Source organism: Psammomys obesus, unplaced genomic scaffold (assembly GCF_907164565.1).
Source record: "Psammomys obesus unplaced genomic scaffold, mPsaObe1.curated_primary_1811, whole genome shotgun sequence".
Taxonomy (NCBI): Eukaryota; Metazoa; Chordata; class Mammalia; order Rodentia; family Muridae; genus Psammomys; species Psammomys obesus.
Window position 1 is genome coordinate 1273009 of NW_026591816.1, and position 22183 is coordinate 1295191.

Consider the following 22183-nt stretch of genomic DNA (forward strand, 5'->3'; position numbering starts at 1 on the left):
TTCCAAACCCAAGACTTGAAATTCCACTAATCCCTACTCTGGAAATCTCTGCCCTAGAAAGCACCGCCCCTTAAAAAAAAAAAAATCCTATCTAAAGACCGTGTCTGCTCAGTTTCTGCTGTCTTTTTTTGGTGTGATTCATCTGCTGCTCAGCTCAGCTGGGGTTGGGGAAGCCCTCCCTGGGAAGCTGCAACACCTCTGCTGAGGAGGCCTCCTTTCAGAGCTGTGGTCCTGGGCTCCCATGTCTCAGGAAACCCTTGCCTTGCGGCACTGTACCACCGCAGAGCTGAGTGGTTCCCAGGCTTCAGAGCTGCGGATTTTCTGGACACCTTCCCATCTGAACAGGAAAGTCAACAATACACAACTTCTAAATAAAGACAATAACAAGATTATTTCACCTAACATAAATTTCATGTACAACTGAAAACATTGTTTCTCCAGAAGGTGTCAAAGTCCCTTGAGAAATGCTTATTCATTTACTGTGCCATAATTAAATATGACAATACGTAGCAATACCCAGTACTGATATTAAGTCAATTACATGGTAAAGGAAGAGATGAAAGAAAACACGAATATCTGCTTAATATATGTGTATAATGTCTTAGCTTCATTTCTTGTTATAGGACAGAATATCCAGGTAAAAGCAACATAGAAGGATTCATTTGGCTCATACTTCCGTCACATTACAAGCACAGTCAAACGCAGAGAGCAAAGAGTGCATGTATGCTTGCCCTCAGCTCGTTGACTTTCCCCACTTTGACACACCCGTGTATCCCAGTCAGGCACTGGCACTTCCAACACTGGGTGAGTCTTCCCCCGTCATAGTCATGTATGCAACCAAGATAACTTCCTATAGGCATTGTCAGGGGCCTATCTCACAGGTGAGTCTAGATTTTGTCACACTGGCAATCAAAACTAATTATCAACTATAAAAATAAACATTTTTGAGTCATGATCTCCATTCGCACCCCTGGCTGTTCTGAAACTCATTAGTAAAGCAAGTTGGTCTTGAACTCAGAGACTCATTTGCCTTTGCCTCCTGAGTGCTGGGATTAAGAGCATATGCCACCATGCCCAGCTTAATACATATATTCTTAACAAAATAAAAGTGAATACAGTCAGAATCCTGTTTTAGAACTGGTCCCACAGGTTAACATATTTATAAGGATCTTTTTTCTGGTGTCAGTTTGTATTTCCTCCTCTTCAGCAAGCACTAAGCATTATTTTTACATTTTTAAGTTAAAACAAATTTTAGTATAAAAATTTTGTAAATAAAAACATCATATACCCAAATTAACTAGTTCTTTGCCTTGAGAGGTGACTCAAACTTCCCATGGGTTTTAGTGGCCAGACATGGTGACACTAAGGACTCCAGTAATACTCCTCCTTTACTCATGCCCTAGTCTGATCTTTTTGTTGTTGTTGCTAAAACACTAACCAAAATCAACTTGAAGAGAAAAGGGTTGTTTTAGATTACACTTGATATTCCAGCCCTAAGGGAACCAGGGTAGAATCTCAAGTTGGCAGGAACACAGAAGTAGGATATGAGGCAGAGGTTATGGAGGAAGACTTTTTCTTGGCTTGTTCCTCACGGCCTGCTCAGCCTGCTTTTTTACACAACACAGGGCACCTGCTTAGAGTGGCACCACGCACAGCAGCCCTGTCACAGGCATCATTAATGGTGTCCTCCCTACCCGATTCCCAGCTTGTGTCAAGTAGGCAAAAATAGCCTATCTCCAATACTGAAGAGCAGTCTCACGACCCCCGGTAGGGATCAATCCCTTTAGTAACTGTTTTTGGTTAACGGAAGTGCACAAGCAACACAGAGTACACAGGGTTGGGGAGAGGTGTGTGTGTTTTAGCTTCTAGTTCAAAGGAATGGTTGTGCCTCCCTTTGTTAAACCAGATCTACAGTACAGGAAGCCAAAATTTTGCTAGTGAGTTCCAGGCCCCTTGACTCCTAGACCCATGAGAGAAACACTATCATATTAGAAGCCAATTTAGAGCATATCTGTCCTTCTGGAGAACCTTGCCCTAGCACTGTGGGCTACTGCCAACTCATTTGTGCTAACACCACATCTCAAAAGGCCATTCCATCATTCAATCAGCTAAAATCCTTCAAAATGTTAGGTAACATAGTAAAAAATATTCGTTTGCCTGATTTCTTAAGCAAACTTCAGAAAGTTCTGTCATGCCACCATTTATTTACAACAGTTAAAGTATAAATAAATAGTTCACATATCTACATTAGTAAGACATTAATGGGGTAATATAACTTTGGGGACATTTTTGGAGCATTCTACATAAATTACTTTGCGCTAAGCTTTCCATAATGTACACTTATAGTACCCCCAAACCTGGGGAATTTTCACAGAATTTTTAAACTATTTCTTACGTTTGTCCTTTATGTTTGTAATTTTACATGACTGCCCAGTGGCAGCCCTCACAACTTCATGGTCACACTCTTTATGGAAAGGGCATGAAATGAGGAGGCCTTCCCACACGTCATGCTTAGGAATTCCCTCTGGTGTGGGTCTTCTCGTGTATTCTAAGGGAACCACAACGAGTGAAGGCCTTCCCACATTGCTTACATATGAAGGGTTTCTCACCAGTGTGGATTTGCTCATGTCTCTGACAGTCCCCTAAAGCTGGAAAGGCTTTCCCACACTGCCTGCATGCATAGGGTCGCTCTCCACTGTGAATTCTCTCATGGCGGCGAAGTGAGCTGTAACCACTGAACGCTTTCCCACATTCTTTACAGTCATAAGGTTTTTCCCTAGTGTGAATCCTCTCATGGCGTTGAAGAGAACTCTGTATAGTGAAGGCTTTCCCACATTCCTTACATTTATAGGGCTTCTCTCCAGTGTGAATTCGTTCATGGATTCGAAAGGTACCAGAAGAGATGAAACCTTTTCCACACTGTTCACAAACATAGGGTTTCTCACCACTGTGAATTCTTTCATGATTTCGAAGGGAGGTACGAGTAGTGACGGCTTTATTACACAGTTTACAAACATAGAGTTTCTCTCCAGTATGAGTCCGTTCGTGTACTCTACAGGTACTTGAAGAAATGAAACATTTCCCACAGTATTTGCACACATAGGGCTTTTCTCCACTGTGAATTCTTTCATGTCGTGGAAGTGAACTTTGGCCAGTAAAGGCTTTCCCACAATACTTACACACAAAGGGCTTCTCTCCACTGTGAATCCTGTCATGGCGTCGAAGAGAACCACGACTAGGGAAGGCTTTTCCACAATGGCTACATATGTAGGGTTTCTCACCAGTATGAGTTCTTTCATGTCTGCGAACCTTACTTGAAGAGGAAAAGGCTTTCCCACATTGCTGACATTTATATGGTTTCTCTATGGTGTGAGCATTTTCACGCTTCAGAAAGCACTCAGGGTACATGAAGGCTTTCCCACATCCCCTAAATTTATAGAGACTGTCTTCATAGATCTCATGTTCACATGGTTTATGTCCTGTTTGAACAGGAATATGCATATTTAGGGGTGGGAGACCAATAAGTATGTCTTCACATAAATTACTTCCGCACAGTTTGACTCCATGAGGGGTTTTCTTGCTCACAACAGTATCTGGAAACTCACTGAAGATTTCTTCACATCGTCTACCTTCATTGGGTTCATACAGTAACTCCACCACTCCACTTCTGTACAAAGCAGAAAGGCACATTACTTAAATTTATAAGTTACTGGTCAGGGGAAGAGTTCATATTTTACATGGCTAAAATTCTTTAACATGAATGTGCTAAAGGATATCTAGTGTGAAGATACTGGTATTTATAAAATGTTAACACCTTTACCAAGTAAAATACTCTGCAAACACTGAATGCCCATGTCATTATGTATACTTATTCACCTTCACATTCATTTATCATTATTTATTTGTTCTGGCAAGTCTTGCTTCTTGCTGATGCTCAAGTTGGCCTTGAACTCACTACCATCAACTGTTAGATCGCTAATTAGTCAGCAATGAATATATGCCTCTATATGACATATATTCTTTGAACAAAATGCTTCCACAAAAATGGTTTTGGTCAATCCCAGCACTGTGGGAGGCAGAGACAAGCAGATCTCTGTGAGTCTGAGTCCAGCTCTGGTCTACAAAGCAAGTCCAGGACAGCCAACGCTACACAGAGAAACCCTGTCTTGAAAAACCAAGAAAAAAACTGTTTTCAGATTTTGAAATATTTGCATATATTCAGGATATTTTAGAGAACCAGTGGAAAGAAGAAATTCCTTCAAGCTTTTAAATTATTATTACCACGTAAGCAGGAAGAAGGCGATATAAAGGTCAGAGAAAAACTTGTGGAGTCAGTACTTTCCTTCTACCTTTATATGGGCTCTGGGTTCAATTCAGGTTACCAGCCTTGGGCAGTAAAGAGCCTTTACTCAGTAAATCATCTTGATGGCCCTTTATTTTATTTTATTTTTTTAAATATACCTCCCACTCAAAGCTTGAAGACAATGTCACATGTTTTTCTTTTATTATTTATTTGCACTTTAAAGCAGTATTTCTTTGTATTTAAAAAAAATCTTTATTTTATCTTTGATTGTGTATGTGTGTGTGTGTGTGTGTGTGCACACACATAAATGTGGTGATTGTAGATCCCCTAGAACTGGACTACAGATGTCTGTGACCTGCCCAACATGGATGTTAGGAAACAAACTCAGGTTCTGTTCAAGAATGATATTGGTGAGCTTAATCCTTAGCCCCTATACGGCTTTATTTATAGTGTGTGTTTGGGTGGGGGATTCATCAGTGCGTGAGTACGCACAGGCCACTACCTCAGCGTAGATACTGGAGTACAGCCTGTAAGAGCTGGTCCTCTTGAGTCACCACGCAAGTTCTGGAATGGAACTGCGGGGAAAGGTCTCTGCCTACTGGGCCATCTCATCAGTCCTGAGTGTGCGGAGTGTGGTAAATGTGTGCATGCGTGGGTGTGTGCATGAGGAGGTCAGGCCAGAAAACCACCTCCCCTCTTACCCTTCTGAGACAGGCTCTCTTCCTGAAAATGGAACTCATCCTACCTTCTCACCCTTCCAGCTAAGCTGAGGCACAGAAAGCCCTACGGTAGTCCATTCTCCAGTTTTTGTTTAAATGGAGGTGCTAGGGATCACTAAACTCAAGCATCAATGCCCCTGGCCCTTCTATCTGTCCAGCCCACATTTTAAAATCATTTTTGTACATGGAACAAAGTTTGTGAATATGGATTATAAGTCAACCATATCATCTTATTAGTATATTATGTCACCAGTGATCTATGAATTATTATAGAATTGTTTCAGAATAAATTACTTTTAAGTTGAGCTTATTTTTAAATTTTCTACATTCTTAAAAAATGTTCTCTTTATTACTATTTTTTTTAATTTTATTAATTTATTTTATTAATTTCACATGCAGGTGTTTTGCCTGCATGTACGTCTATGCAATACCTGCATGCAGTGCCTGAGGAGAACAGAAGAGGGCATCAGTCTCCTGGGACTGGACAGATGGTTGTGAGCCACCATGTGGTGCTGGGAATCTAATCCCGCACCCTGAAAGAACAATGCTATTAACTACTGAGCTGTCTCTTTACCTCTGACTCACAAATTCTTGCGCAACACTCCTTTCATTTGGAGGGAACAGATTACCTTAAATTTCTCCTAGAATCTTCATTATCATCTTTAATCCTCTGGACTCCCTCAGTTTGTCCTAAAATGGCAGAAAGAGAAAAATCATTATGAAATTGGTGTATAATATAACATGCCTATGCCTGGCATATTCACCACATCCACCCTTCCTATTCTAAACCACTGAGCAGCACTGGGGAGCAAGTCAGATCTGTCTCTCATTACTAAGTGAAAAAACAAGCTCGTCCTTACCTATAGCAAGTAGGTTTTTGAAGGTTTCTTGCATCACATCTGTGTAGAGTTGCTTCTGGGAAGGATCCAACAAATCCCACTCCTCCAAGGTGAAGTTCACAGCCACATCCTCAAAAGTTAGACAGTCCTAAAACATGCCACATCAGGAATAAGAATAACATTCACAGCATTGTAATCTAGATGCATTCTGCAAGAAGTTCACAGGGTATGGTGTTCTGCAAAGGTCACGACTCTCTTATTCACCATGCATAAGGAGAGCCCTCTTACACAGAAATTCCTGTACTGGATGAGAACTCTTTGTTAAAAAAATAACAGGACAGGAACAACCAACTATGCTGCTGGATCTTGCAATTTTTCTTGGTACACACTTTAACACCTCTCAAAACAGTTTTGTTACTTTGTGCACACACAGAGAACACCAGCTGTCCTGACTAAACATAGTATTAGAAATGACTGAATTCAAGGTTTGATTTTTGCTGGAGTCTAGATATTGCTCTTAGGATAGATGTCAACAGACTGATGGCAAGGGGTAGGCAGTCACAATGTTCCCATACAGTTTCTGTAAACAATGTGTTCTTGGCTTAACTCCTGTTTTCCCTCTAAGTGCTTGAAAATTTCCAATATGATCATCGGAGGGAGACTACTTGATCATCCCCGAAGTGACTTGTGAATAATGACTCTTTATTGAACTGTTGTGACAGTAATTATCATTTTTTGTCATAACCTGTTATTTATGGAGTTCACAATATATTTATTGTGCCTGTACTAAGAGAAACTTCTGGAAAGTACTGGATTTCTTACAAAGTAAACACAAAAATTCTGAAGAGTAATTTATTAAGCTAATAACAAACATTACTTTTAAAAAAAGGAAAATGTCAGTGGCCTTGTCCTTGGTGTTTTTCTTCTTGTGTGAACACTGTCCATCAGCCTTAGGCCTGCAGTCTTGGGACCAAGTACCATACCTTCAATAAAGTTGCAGAGTTCTGATGGAGAAATATTTGAAGTAGAAAATGCCAAACAATATGTGACCATCAAGACCATGCTGGAAGATTTGGGAATGGATGATGAAGATGATGATCCTGTGCCTTTACCAAATGTTAATGCAGCAAGTCTGAAAATGGTCATTCAGTGGTACACCCACCATAAGGATGACCCTCTTCCTCCTGAGGGTGATGAGAACCAAGAAAAGCAGACAGATGGTATTCCTGTTTAGAACCAAGAACTCTTGAAAGTTGACAAGGAATGCTCTTAGAACTTATTCTGGCTGCAAACTACTTAGACATCAAAGGTTTGCTTGATGTTACATGCAAGACTGTGGCCAATATGATTAGGAGGAAAACTCCTGAGGAGAGTCATAAAACCTTCAATATCAAAAATGACTACTGAAGAGGAGGCGGCCCAGGGATGCAAAGAGAACCAGTGGTGTGAAGAGAAGGGAAGTGCTGTGCCCGACAGCGTAACCCTAGAAGAGTTGGTCCAAAGGCTAGTTGCACTGCTGTTTATAGTGCTAATATTAGAGACCAGCAGACAAACACAGCCTTGCTCTCCCTGCGTGTTAGTTCCAGTACAGATCAGATCGTGGCTGAGTTTCTTCCGTAAGCACTTTCCCCCTCATCTCTGAATAAAACTGAACTATAGGTTCTCTAAGGAAAGTGGCATTTTGGGTTTTCCCTTGTTCTATAAGGTGATTTTTGCCTAGTTCATTGTCCAGTTAACTTCAGTGAGCCTTTCAAAGTTGGCATTGAAAATAAAATAACTTATGAGAATTACCCTGAAACAGAATTAACAAAACATGATCTTTGCTCATGAGTCGGAAACTGGAACAGGCAACCTGAAGTTACTATTGGGGGTCGTTAGGATGTCTTCCTGCCTCTTTGCGGCTGCTAAGCTCGTGTACAGGCAGCTGGGTCCTATTAAATGGATCTGAGGTCTAGTTTTGTCTTTTTTATTTATTCTTCTCAGCTTTGAATATGTTGCCTAGAGATTCAGTTTACTACCCAGTTTGTGGTTGGGGTGGGGGAACTGTAACTAGACAATTTGTCAGCTTTTCAGTTAAAAAGACAGTTACTTTATGTGCTATGTCATCTTTTTATGTCAGCTGTTCCCAAATGGGCAAACACACCACTTGCATGTAAAAAGTAATTTAACCTTTAACATTAAAACGTATGGCGAAACTCAGAAAACAGCCATCCTAAGTGCAAGATGCTTTTCTATAAAAAGTAACACAACAGAGAGTATACAGTTGCTTCTCTGGATGTAAATGTGTCTCTTCACTTAATAAATGAATTAAATTAAAAAAAGGAAGACAATGTCAAAGAACAATGAAATAATGTGAATGATGTCAGAGTTTTAGATGGAACTCAGTGAGTTCAAGATATCACTCCCTTCTCCCTGTTTACTTTTTTATTCAAGGAACTACAAGTAGGAAACCAGGCAGGGACAAATACCAGCCATCCCTCTCCCACAGAACAAGGGGAGAAGGTGGCCTATACTTTTTTTCCCATCAAAATAGACCCCCTCTTTATCCAAGTAATATCCAAGCGGCAGAGCCCTATCTTCTCTGGGACAGGGTAGGAACCAATCTGTTGCTCCCCAGCCCTGCTTCCTCTCGTGTCCTGGAGGGGCGAGGGCAGTCAAAGGGGAGGGTGAACTTTTGGTGCTGGTAGTAGCAGCAATGATGTCTAAGAATGAACACTGAACAAAAAACAATACAATTGTCCAGAGGTAGTTTGTAAACAGAAGATTGAACTATAACTTTGGGAAGAGTGGGCAGGGAGGTGCAAAAAAAAAAAAAAGATGTAGAAAAGGCTAATTCTTTTGTGCCCCACTGGAGGAAGGAAAATAGCCTAGAGTGAAAACAGGGGAGGAGAGTTAGCACCCATCTGCCACAGATGAAGAAAAGCCAGAGAATAGGACCTTCCCCTGGAGATAGGTGGAAACTACCATTTGTCGCTGCATTAGGTCCAAGGTGAGGGCAGGGTGGAAGGGGCCAACAATGGTCCTACTTGTAGTCCAAAAAGCTTACCCAGCCTAGTGAAGAATCTAGATGAGACGGGGCAGAAGTGACTGAGAATCCCACCTGGTGACAGTTTGTTGGAGGGCACGCTGGGATCTAGGCATCCCCTGCACTGAAGTCACCTGGTGATGCAAGCTCTGCTAATGGGGCTTGTCAGAACAAGATGGGGCTGGGGACTCTTAAGGCCAGGGACTACTTCCAGGACCCCCACAGCAGCAGTTCTCAACCTGTGGCCATACGTCAGGGATCCTGCACATCAGATATTTACATTATGACTCACAACAGTAGCAAATTACAGTCATGAAATAGCAATAGAAATAATTTTATGGTTGAAGATGACCACAACATGAGCAACTATCTTAAAGGGTCGCAGCATTAGAAAGGTTGAGAACCACTGTATTATGGATCCTCCTTTCTGCTGAGTGAACTGCCACAAAGACTCACAGCAAAAGAAGTATACAGCGCTTGGATGAACAGCTCTAATAAATCTGGAACTTGGAGTAAGCTTAGCAACGTAGCTCGGCAAAACAAAGCCCACTGAATCTCCAGAGTGCTACAAGCATATCCATCCTGAGAAGAGACCTGCCATTAGAGGCTTCACTCTAGCTATCAGCCAGTCCATTGTAATGACATCTCAGGGTACTGTTGCGCACCCACACACATTGACTGGGGGGGTGCCACATGGAACAGTTTTAGGTAGGATCTCTGACACAAACATCCTGAGAGGCGAATTCTTCTTGGAGTGCAGTGATTCTGCCCTCTGTCACAAGAAGCAATACCAGATGTATGCTGTTTTTCAAGGGATTGAGGAAAGACCCAAAGACTTGCCAGGACTGGGGTAAAGACAAATAATCCAGCACATAAGTAGGTGCTTCAACTGTTGCTTGCAGTGTGTTCCAGCAACCCAGCTGATTTGGCACTTTCAGAAAGATGCACAGGAATTTTCCAGATACATTACCCAAATCATTGATGGAAAGCTGAGTCCAGCCCAATACTATAGGTACTACCTGCCTAGTATATATACTTTTACCTTCCAAATGTAAATCAACATAAAACCTCATTCCCTTAATTTATTTACTGCCAGGTATTTTCTCACAGGAAGAAGAAAAGTAACTAATATAATCGGCAATGAAAAAGTGCTGCCCATGCTAATCCAATGAACATTATTAATATCATGAAATTTAATGAATTTCTGTAAGTGTTATATTAGATGAAATGAAATGATCCCTAAAAAGCAACCATTAATAAAAACACAAGAAGACAAAGAACACACACATATATATATGTTACCATGTTATAATGTTACAGTAAGAGACATTACAAGGATATGCATCTTTTATGAATAAATATGAATAATTCCTCAACAAATAACATCAATTTCCATCAGGGAAGAAATGGAATTATACCCTGTATCTCGGTGTTTTGTTTTTGTAACAGGGTCTCTCTGCAGAGACTGAGAGAATATATAAAAATAACTTTATAGAATCCAACACCTAGACAAACTAACAAACAAAAAACATAAAAAATTGATGAAGAAAAAACACATGGCAAAAAATAATACAAGAATGATAGTGAGAAGGAATAAAACTGGCTTTCTTCACAAATGATATGATCTGTGCAGAAAAATCCCAACAAGCCAATCAAAACCTAGAATCCATAGGTGATTGTAGTAAGGCTATGTAGCACTATTTTAATATATAAAAATCCACCACTTGTCTAGATACAATCCATATACAACTAAATCTGTAATTAAAGCACAATACTATTCACACAAAACAATGAGAAAAACAGAGGTGAAAGAGAAACAGGTAAAGACAGACTCATAAAACATGAAGAGCTACATATGAAAATGCTCAGTGTCAACAATAATCAGTACAAACATACAATCATTAAGTATGTTTAATGTTGGACAATAAAAATAAGTGCTGTTAAATCACACATAAATATACATCTGTAAAAATAAAATAGTAAATTAAAATACAACATTTCCGGCTAAGTTTGACTTATCATAGTTGACTGGCACAATCTTGAGCCGTTACAGCCAGTAAGATGCTTCAGCCAGTCTAAAAGCCTTGTCACAAGCCTAAAGACCTAGGCTGGATCCTTGGAACCCATGTATTGGAAGAGGACAACAAACTCCCTGAAAGTTGTCCTCTGACCTACACATGTTGTGGCATATATGTCTACACATGGAGGAAGAAAGGGATAGAGGAGTGAGGGAAAGAGAGAGGGAGGTTTGGAGGAAGTGAGAGGTGGGAGAGAAGAGGAAAAAGAGAGAGGAAAGGAAGGGACAGAGAAAGAGGGAGGAGAGGAGGAAGGAGGGAGAGAGGGGAGAGGGAGGGAGAAAGAGATAAAGAGAGAGGAAGGGAAAGACGGGGAGAGAGGGAAAGAGAGGGATAGAGAAAAAGAGAGAGGGAGGAAAAAGAGAAAGAGGAGCGAGGGAGAAAGAGAGGGAGGGAGAAAGAGAGAGGGAGTAGAGAAGGGGAAGGAGGGAGGGAGAAAGACTGATTAATGTTAAGGCTAGGGGAGGCAAGAGAGATGATTCAGTGGTTAAGTGGACTTGTGCTCTTGAAGAGGATCTGAGTTTGGTTCTCAGTACCCACATGGGGGTCCACAACCATCCATAACTCCAGCTCCATGGAATCTGGTGCCCTTTTTCAGCCACTGTGGATAATGGTCACACACACACAAACATGCAAATAGTTATATACATAAAAGAAAAGTAAATAAAATACTAAGTATTTTATAAAAATGGATACTTTTATAAAAATTAATTAGCATGAGGTCAAATGTTACCTGAAAGTTTTAGTTAAGGAGAAAAGATGCATGCATACTTTTAATCCCGGCCCCCAGGAGGCAGAGGTAGGCAGACTGCTATGAGTTCCAGACCAGCTTGCTCTACACAGTGAGTTCTAGGCCAGGCAGCCAAGAATACATGGTGAGACCCTGTCTCAAGGAAAATACTTAAGAAATAAATTATATATATCTAATATATATATATATATATATATAGAGAGAGAGAGAGAGAGAGAGAGAAGAAAAAAAAATCCAAAGACATTCCTATTGTAAAGCAAAGTCAAAGGTCATCTGTCCTAGGCACAATCTGGGACATTGACCAACTTTTAAGATTGTATTAAAATACACTGTGAAATGTTAGATTGTTTTCTTGAGGAAATTTTCTCTCAGACTGCCCAATACAGACATTCTCACAAGATGCAAATTATAGTCTAACTATACCACAGGCTATTTGCTTGGTGGAAAACAGAAATAGGTGAAGTTGATGAGTTTTACCCAGTCATGTATCCCTGGCAAACAGCATCACAGAACTTCCATCTCACAACACTTCCTCTACTTGAGAAACACTTTTCCCTCTTCCAGGCCTGTCCCTTTAAATCTATGACCAGTCCAGACACAAACTTTATAAATGCCCATTTGCCACAGGCTAGAGGATGGCTGCTCTTCCAGGACCTGAATTTGACTCCCAGCACCTAAGGCAGCTCCCAGCCACCAGGATGATCTTCTGGTCTCTGTGATCACCAAGTACACACATGTAGCACACATACATACACACAGACAAAACACTCATACATATAAAATAAAAAAAAAAATTAAAAAGACAAAAGCTCAAATGCACATGTCCCCAAAATATATGGCTGGACAGAATAGTGAAAACAAAATTCTTATTAAGTAAACTTTCCTGAATGATCTGTTCTTGCTGCTTCTCTTGCACCTGCTATCTCTGCCTCACTCAGTAAAAATCAGCATACAACCTTTCCATTACAGTCACCCAAAGAGCAGGATGACCCGAGAGAAAAGTCCCTCATCCCTTTCCTTACACCTTCTTCCTATCCCAGTTTACTTGGAGCAGAATATGAACGTGAAGCCCCTTTTTGTCTAATTAGGGGAATGCATGAAGGTCTTAAGAGTTTGGGCTTACAAACAAGAACATTTCTCAACTTTATATGGAAAACAAAAAACAAAACAACAACAAACCAGAAAAGCTAAAACCATCCTGTACAACAACAGATCTTCTGGAGGTATCTCCATTCCTGATCTCAAGCTGTACTATAGAGCAACAGTAATAAAAACTGCATGGGACCGGTATAGATCAATGGAATCAAACTGAAGACACAGAAATAAACCCACACACCTACGGACAACTTGATTTTTGACAAAGAAGCCCAAATCACACAATTGAAAAAAGACAGCATCTTCAACAAATGGTGCCGGTCTAATTGGATGTCTACATGTAGAAAAATGCAAATAGATCCATATTCATCACCCTGCACAAAACTAAAGTCCTCATGGATCAAAGACCTCAACATAAAACCAGATACACTAAATCTATTAAAGACAAAGTGGAGAAGAGCCTTGAACTCACTGGCACAGGAGACAACTTCCTGAACAGAACACCAAGGCTCTAAGATCAACAATTAGTAAACAGGACCTCATGAAACTGAAAAGCTTCTGTAAAACAAAAGGCACTGTCAATAGACTGAAATGACAGTCTAAAGACTGGGAAAAGATCTTCACCAATCCTATGTCTGACGAAGGACTAATATCCAGAATATATAAAGAACTCAAGAAATTAAACACCAACAAACCAAATAATCCAATTTAAAAATGGGGTTCAGAGCTAAACTGAGAATCTCTAATGGCTGAGAAGCACTTAAAGAAATGTTCAACATTCTTAGTCATCAGTGAAATAAATCAAAAAGACTCTGAGATTCTGTCTCAAGCCTGGCTAAGATTGAAAACTCAAGTGACATCACATTCTGGCGATGATGTGTAGAAAGGAGAACACTCCACTGGGTGTGCAAACGTGTAAAACCACTTTATAAATCAATCTGGTGCTTTCTCAGAAAACTGAGAATAGTGCTACCTCAAGACTCAGATATACCATTTCTGGGCATATACTCGAAAGATGTTCCACCATGCAAGGACATTTTCTCAACCATGTTCATAGCAGCTTTATTCATAATAGCCAGAAAATGGAAACAATCTAGATATCTGTCAGCTGAAAAATGGATAGAGCAAATATGGTATATTTATACAATGGAATACTACTAAGCTGGTAAAAACAAGGAAATCATTAAATTTGCAGGCAAATGGAGAGAACTAGAGAAGATCATTCTGAGTGAGGTAAGCCAGACCCAGAAAGACAAACATGGTATGTACTCACTTATAAGCAGATATTAGCCATATAGTACAGGATACCCATACTACAACTCACAGATCCAAAGAAGCTAAGTAACAAGAGGGTCCAAGGAAGGCCCTCCTTGAATTTCACTCAAATGGGAAAACAGAATAGACAGTGGAAATGGATGAATAGAGGGAACTGAATAGGAGAAGATATGGGGAGGGTCTTCAAGAGAAAAGGGAGACCGAGGGTGGGGGCATCTCTGAGACAAGCTGGAGACCTGTGACAGGGTAGGCTCCAGAAAGGATATGGGGATGACTCTAGCAGTCTTCTAGTAGCGGGGGACATGGAGACTGAGAAGGCCACCTTCTAGCCAGGCAGGACTTACAGTGGTGGGAGGGGAGCACCAATCCACCTACAAAACCTTCCACCCAAAATTCATCCTGTGTACAACATGCGCAGAAATAAAGATAGGACAGATTCTGAAGGATATCCAACCAATGCCTGACCCAATCTGAGACCCCATGGGACAGAGCCAACCTCTGATACTATTAACAATTGTCTGATATGCTCACAGACAGAAACCTAGCAAAACTATCCTCTCAGAGGCCCACCCAGTAGCTGATCGAATCAGCTGCTGAGATCCACAGCAAAGCATTTGTAGAGCTAGGGGAGTCCTACGGAAGAGTGTGGGTGGGCAGAAATAGGACACAGAAGAGACAAGAATGTCACAAGAAGACGAGCAAAGTCAACTAACCTAGGTCCATGGGGGCTTACAGAGATGGAAGCATTAACCAAAGAACATGCATGGCCTGGACCTAGGCCCCATACACATATGTAACCAATGGACAGTTCGATCTTCAGGTGGGTGCCCTAGTAAGCTGAGCAGGTGCTGACTCTGCTTTTTGATAACTTCCCTCTAATAGGGCTGCTTTGCCTGGCCTCAGTGGATGTGCCGGGGTGGGTGGCTCTCCTCTTCTGAAAGGAAGGGAAGGAAGGATGGGGGGAAGTGGGTGGGAGAATGGGACCGGGGGCAGAGGAGGGAGGAGATCACGACTGGGATGTAAAGTGAATATATAAAGTAAAAATAAATTTAAAAAATGTAAAGAGTTCAGGCTTCTCACTATTGCAGTACTTTTCACAGTAAGGTCTTCCTCTGATTAGCATGCAATCTTAAAATCACTGTCAGCGAGTGATGGTTAAAGCACAACAACAATGACCTCACAGAGGAGCACAAGTCTACTCCAACAGCACAAACAGTTACATGGGGATTCTTTCTAATTAGGTGGGCAGTGTGAAGAAGTGTCTGGACCCATGGAGATTTCTTTTCTACTATATACATCGCTGGGCAGCAGGGGCAAGGTCATGGAGTTCATATGGTCCTTCGGGTGAATTTGAAAGACCTACAGGAAAACAACTGCTGCAGACAGCAACCCAGTACCAAAGCAGTTCCTGTCCACAGTCCCACACCAAGTCAAAAGCTCCCACAGAACCATCTGGTGGTCACCACAATGTAGGGGAGCTCGCATGGCGAGGGCAGAGCTGCAGACAGGAAACCAGGTCTCTACAAAATGATGGAGTCCTGTGGCCCGGGGAGCAGAGGGATTGAGTGCTCCCTGGCCTCATCCCCCTCCCCTGAGGGGAGGGGAAGAGAGAGCGTGTCAGCTCCAGATCACTGACTTAACATCTCGCACATCCAGCTCGTACTCACTCACCATGTCTGAGCCCAGGGCCTCCTGAGTCCTCACATCTGCTCCTGGGGTCCCAGGTCTCCCAGCCACCAAAGCTGAGTCCCCAAGTCTTCCTAAGTGGACAGGACTGCTGCACTCGTATGGAGGTGCCAGTGAGAACGATGGCAGGTAAAGAAGTTCCACCCCTCCCACCATCACTCCTGAACAGACAGTTCCCACAACCTTAGGCAAATCTTAGGACTGCTTCCTAGACTTCCAGCTGGCCTGAGGCCTGCTTCTGGTTGACCACAAGAGTTAAATGGCTGGACGCTACTGCTGAAGACAAAACTCTTTGGTTGCAAGAAACAGAAAAAATAAACCATAACCTTATGGCTGAGAGAGTCATTAACTGTCCTAAATAGCTATGAATCCTGTAATCTACAATATCAACCCACCAGTCAAGATGTGCCCATTGGTAAAATAGTGGCATGGAAGCTGTGATGGTAACATAAAATTTTCTAACTGTATTTGAGGTCCTCCTTCCGGAGGGCCTCAAAGGCCCTTGCTCAAAGGCCGTCGGTGGACAGGTCACAGAACCTAAGGAAGAACCTTTCTGTTTTGCTACATGGACATGATGTAAAGCTGTCTCATAAGTATTTATGTTTATATGCTCATATTAGTGCTGCTCCAGAAGATTAAGCTGGCCAGAGAAGTTTCTGTTTGCACTGGGTGAGGTTTAATACAGAAATTCATTAAATGGTCCAAGTCCTGAGAATAAGTGACTTATTGAACACTCACCCCTTGACAGGATGCCTCTGTCACCCCAGCCAAGGCATGGAGAACATCACAACAAAAGAATAGAAAAAAATATAAGCATTGGAAGATGGGATATAAAGTTGTGAATGCTGTCTTCTGGACATGATATAGCTTTTGAGCTCATGACCTCACAGCAGCTATAATTACCTGCAGAAAATGGGGCCACTCAATATTCCATCATTAGGCCCCACCGTTCCTGAAGTTCCTATTAGAAGTTAATGGCTTCCTGGGGAAGAAAGAGTCATTGTCTTCAGAGATGTAGCCACTGATAAACTGTCCTTGCTTCAGTAAGTAATTCTCACCCATGTTCATTCAGATAACCATAATTAAGGTCACAAGAACACAAACAAACACAAACAAAGCGTTGAAAGTAGGAGGAGAACTTGTTGAGACCAGGGCTCAGCGGAAGTGGAATGGGGATGATCAAGTGTAACAGTAAGTGAAAATATAGTATATATATATATACTCTCTCTCTATATATAGTGTATATATATATATACATACATATATATATATATATATATATATATATATATATACACACAATATATACACACACACAACATTGTAAAATGAAATAAGTGCAGACATGACCAGTACCTCAAGGGAGTATGTTCCAAGAATAGAGGCAAGTAGTTACCCTAATGTACAATATGGTTTTCCCTACATACACCCACAGGAGAAACTTTAATTTGTTAGCTAGTCACAAGGAAATAGTTACAATATATAATGGTGAAATCAAACTACAATAGCAATATATAATGAGTCAGTTTCTGTCTCAGTATGTCCTAGTACACTGCACTTACCTTTCTTCTTGGGCTAATGTGATGTCACATAGCTGTGGGTATAAGGTTATTGTGTAATTCAAATTCTGATTTCTGTACCGCCCATATCTGGTTGCAATCCTTGTTCTGAGAATCTTCTGTCTCAATGTTATGTGAATACTCCTCCCCAACTGTCCCAATATGCCAATAAAGCGGCTTACAGCCAATCGCTGAGAGGGCAGAGAATAGGGCTGGATGTCCTGCCAGCCAGGGGAGGATGAATTAGAAGAGGAAATGAGGGATTCTGCCACAGGAGAGGTTCAGGTGACGCCAAGAGAAGAGCTGGTGCAGAAAAAGCTACAAAGTCCAGTATCTCTGGGATGTATGTTGGGAGGAAACCAGATTAGCTGAGAGGGTTAAGAACAGAGTGAAGCTTGCTAAAATAATATAATAGAGTCTCAATTATTTGTATGATAGCCAGGTTGGGAGAGAAACTGTGAAACAAACACCATTTTATAAAAATAACCTTACCACACAGCTGCTATATAATGAGATTATATGAGGTGAATGATGGACTGGTATAGCTGGCAACCTCTCATGATGTTACTCGGAACTACCCACAATTTAAAAGTTACAAATATTTACCTCTAGAAAATTTCATTTAATGTTTTCAGACACAAAGTGGACTGAAACTGTAAAATCTATACTGCAAATAAGAGAATATTACAATAAAGTTAGCTGAACTTGCTGGACCCACCGGGGTAGTTTGCCAGAAGATACTGGCTACACTCAAAGCCCACAGAGCTTGGGTGGCCTTGTCTAAAACCCTCTGGGCAGTGAGACAAACACTTTAGTTGTCATGCATTGAGCCATTATCCTTGTGACTGCCATAGAGCTACGCATGCTGGTAGCCCTGTATCTCTGGGGTCTCAAAGATGTCCCTTCTTCCAGGGACCCCCATATACTGTAGAAGACTATAGCAACCACAATCCACAATTTGCCTGGGCTTTGTCCTGGTGGAGTTCTCTGTGATAGTTCTGCTACAACCATGTAATTTTGCCTTATCTTTTGAAGAGTTGGAGAGATTTCTTAGAAGATACATGGAGAACTCTACCCTTCTCCCCAGTTTCTTTCCTTTTTTTCTTCTCTTTCTCTCTCTTTCTGTTATTTTTGGTGGCGGAGATCAAGACAGGGTTTCTCTGTGTAGCCCTGGCTATCCTGGAACTTACTTTGTAGACCAGGCTAGCCTTGACCTCACAGAGATCCGCCTGCCTCTGCCTCCCAAGTGCTGGGATTAAAGATGTGCTCCGCCAAGCCTAGTTTCTTCCCTGCTTTTATATTGTGTGGACCTGGGGTATTAGAACAATATACTGAGATTCGTTTGTGACTTCTCATCAACAGAAAGAAGGGAAACACAGACTCATTCAAGCACAGCACGCAGAAAACAGATTTATGGTGGCTTTAGTCAGCCTCAAGGTTAGTTGGTACCCTGAGCCCCCTCCCGGTATGATTCTTTTGTATCAAGGGCTTGGCATGGTGATACCTTCCTGTAACTTTAGCATTCAGGAGGCTGAGGCAGGACAGCTACTTTGTGGCCAGCCTGGGCTATATAATGAGATTCTGTTTTAAACAAACAAACAAAAAATGCCACTATAAATAACACCAACAAAATAATCCATGCTTTTTACAAATATGGGAAGGGGAGCTTTGAAGATCTCTATTGTGCTTTCCAGGTCATTTTTCCACATCTTTCATGAATAGCACCAGGCTTCCTTCTAGTCCAATCTACTCGGTAATTGCTGTTCCCCTCAAAGTATACTTTATTATATTTTACAATGGTCAGGCTAAGAATTTTCCAGATCTTTACATTTAACTTCCCCTTTGATGCCCTGTCTCTCCTTCTGTATTTCCTTAGAAGCCAGTTGTCAGGTCCCAAAGACAAGTCTCACCCAATACTTGTGCCTCTTCCTAGCACTTCCCACGCCATTCCCTATCCTAAACCTCACCAACCCAAGCCCTGGCCTTCCCTTCCCTTCTGATCCTATATAAATCGGCTATTTTGGCCAAGCGTTCTCTCGGTTTCCGTGTTCTCTTGGCCTTTTGACTCCTGACTGGCTTGCCCTTGGCCTTTTTGCCTTCTTGGTTCTGATCTCTTCCTCTTTTGCCCTAACCCTTCCGCCACGGCTAAATTCAATAATGGACCCTTCCAGATACATCTGTCTGAATTTTCCCTTATATCTACAATAAAACCCTTCTCCTCAACCATACCTTGGAGCAGTCATGTCTTTGCTTTCATTCAGCAGTAAGGAAATTCATGCAGTCACCCAAACACTGCAGCTGAGAGATCTTTTGTTCTAAATACAACAATTCATCACTCTGAAGTTCTGTTCTCCATATTGTCCTTGGACACAGAAATAATTCAGTTGCTTAGCCAGTTAGTAACGAGGATGGCAATTTCCCATTTCTAATCAGATGTCCTCATGTCTCATTAAAATCTCATCCGTTTAGCCTTCATTTTTCTGCCAATGTTCTGTTTAAGGGAACAATGTTGGTTACCTTTAATTGTCAACCTTACAAAATCTGTAATTACCCAGGACCCAAGTCTCAGTCTGGGACTGGTCTGCGGTCATGTTTGTGAGGGAGTATCTTGGGTTTGTTACCTGATGGGAGAAAGGCCAGCTTAAAAGTGGGTGGTATTATTCCCTGAGTTTGGGTCCCAGACTGGGTAAGAGATGAAAATGGGTGGACAGTACGCATGCATACTTTCATCTCTCTCTGCTCTTAACTGAGAATATGGTGTGACTATGTGTTTCAGGTTCCCTGCCTTTATTTTTCTGCAGTGACAGACTATAACCCAGACCTGTGAAGTAAATAAACCATTCTTTCAAGTTACTTTCTTCAAGACAGCATCTCTCCTGTCTTTGCCTCCCAAGCTCTGTAATTAAAGGCTAAAAAAATGAAACTCCAACTTCTATACTATAATCTGTCAAGATTTACTCTCCTTAACTTCCTTCTTTAATTTTACAACTTGACAACTTACTTATTTCATCCTGTCGACAATACTAAATGTCTCCACCTTCTTACTTAGGACACATGGGAATTCTGCTATAAATTTCTGGAACTAGAAATGGAACTGTGCCTCTGGGGTATATTTCTTTCAGTTAGTATTATGAGCCATACCCACGTCTCCCACTGGAAGGTATCCTTGACTCCATGCAAGCTGGACAGCTTTGGTAGTGTTTGTTCATCTGCCAGATGGGCTCTGGACTATGGTTATGTTACCTTGAGATAGGGTCTCCTTATAACATCCGAGATGACTGGGGACATTAGATATTTCTACATAGGTATTAAAAATTGTTGGCTGAGTTGTGTAGAATATACCTTTATTCTCTGCACTTGGGAAGCAGAGGCAGGTAAATCTCTATGATGAATTCCAGGCCAGCCTAGTCTTCAGTAATATGAAGTTCCAGGCCAGCAAATGACACTGACTTAAAAGAACATCAACCATAGTTTTTTGTTTGTTTTTTGTTTTCGCTGTCCTCCAGACATCCTGTAAAGTAGTTATTCCATTCATGTTCAAAAAATTGTTTTGTTTTGTTTTTTTTGTTTGTTTTGAATATGGTGCTAGGTGTTGAATCTAGTTCTAGGCAAATATTCTCTGCCAATATACTGCAACCCCAGCTCCTCTTTTTATTCTAAAACATGCGCTAAGTTGCCCAAGCTGGCCTTGATTTCATCCTGTCGCCCAGACAGGCACTGACCTTGCCATCCTGCTTTAGTCTCCTGATTAGCTGGAATTTCAGGCCTCAGCTCCCTATGGAGCCCAGTCTTAATCTAATGAGAGAAAAACAAATCACTGTAGAAGAGGGTTACAACGGATTATTATGCACCAGGACACCGGGCTAGATATGGGATTTCTTAATCTATTTCCAAGTTAATTCGAAAACGCTGAATGCCTACATCACTCTCCCCACCCCAACCCCTACCCTCGAGCCAGAATCTTGAAGCAACCTCCGGTTGGTCCAGAACCTGGGATATAGTTCAAAATGGCCTTCAGTTGCATGGACCGGTACTGGGGGCAGGTACTAACATAATATGCTCAACTATATATACTTTTCAGGAGGGATGTCTCTGGAGAGACAGGAGAACAGGATTCTGCAAGAACTGGGGGCTAAAGCCCCGGGGTCCCGCCACCAGGAGAGCAGAGAAACCGTGAGTCACGCAGCACCCAAAGCAAAGTCGGGTGCAGAACGGTGGCGGCGACCCGGGGAAGACCCGGCGCCTCCCACACTTGCCGCGCTGTTCACCCCGTCTGCTCCCTGACCCTCCTGGGGTTTCAAGAGGGCTCCGGAGGTCGGCTGTCACCGAGCCAGAGGCTCGGTCACAATCCCGGCCCTCGCAGCGGACCGGACCGTGCCAGGAAGAAAGATGGCAGGTGAGGAGTATCCGCCCTCTGCGGGGTTCCCGATGACACGGCTGGCCGCGGAGACACTTACCATGTCTGCGCCCCACGCTCCCAGAGGTCCTGGTGTTGGCGGTCACAAAGCCACGGACTCAGAAGGGCCGCCTCGGACTCCCTCGGCTGGCGGGACAGTATCGCCACAAAGACTCGGCAGGAGAAAGATGGCCGGTGAGGAACTTCCGCTTCACCAAGTGACGCTTCTGATTGGATAGCGCTTGCAGCGCTCCGCGGTACTGATTGGATAGCGGGCAGAGCCCACCCCTGCCCTACACTAAGCCGGGTGGCAAGCGCTTATTTTAACAAAATAGGACACAGATGCCACAATGCAGCCACAGCTCTGGCAGCCTAGTCAAAAACCCGCGCCTAGGATTTAAGTAGAATGTGCCCTTGGTTTTCCCCAAATAAGGGCTTTCCTGCTTCCTTCTCCTGGAAA

General features: G+C 42.1%; 1 protein-coding gene and 1 pseudogene across 1 annotated transcript; one reads left to right on the top strand and one right to left on the bottom strand.

Annotated features, from left to right (window-relative positions):
• Positions 1-578: 578 nt before the first annotated feature.
• LOC129680368 (zinc finger protein 878-like) lies at positions 579-21925 on the bottom strand. Its single transcript, XM_055611987.1, has 4 exons — positions 21785-21925; positions 5883-6009; positions 5652-5712; positions 579-3667 (listed from the first exon to the last, which is right to left on the bottom strand). Exons 1-4 carry the CDS (start codon positions 21785-21787, stop codon positions 2512-2514), a joined length of 1347 nt encoding a protein of 448 aa, XP_055467962.1. The 5' UTR covers positions 21788-21925; the 3' UTR covers positions 579-2511.
• LOC129680374 (S-phase kinase-associated protein 1-like) lies at positions 6127-21611 on the top strand (annotated as a pseudogene).
• Positions 21926-22183: the final 258 nt, after the last annotated feature.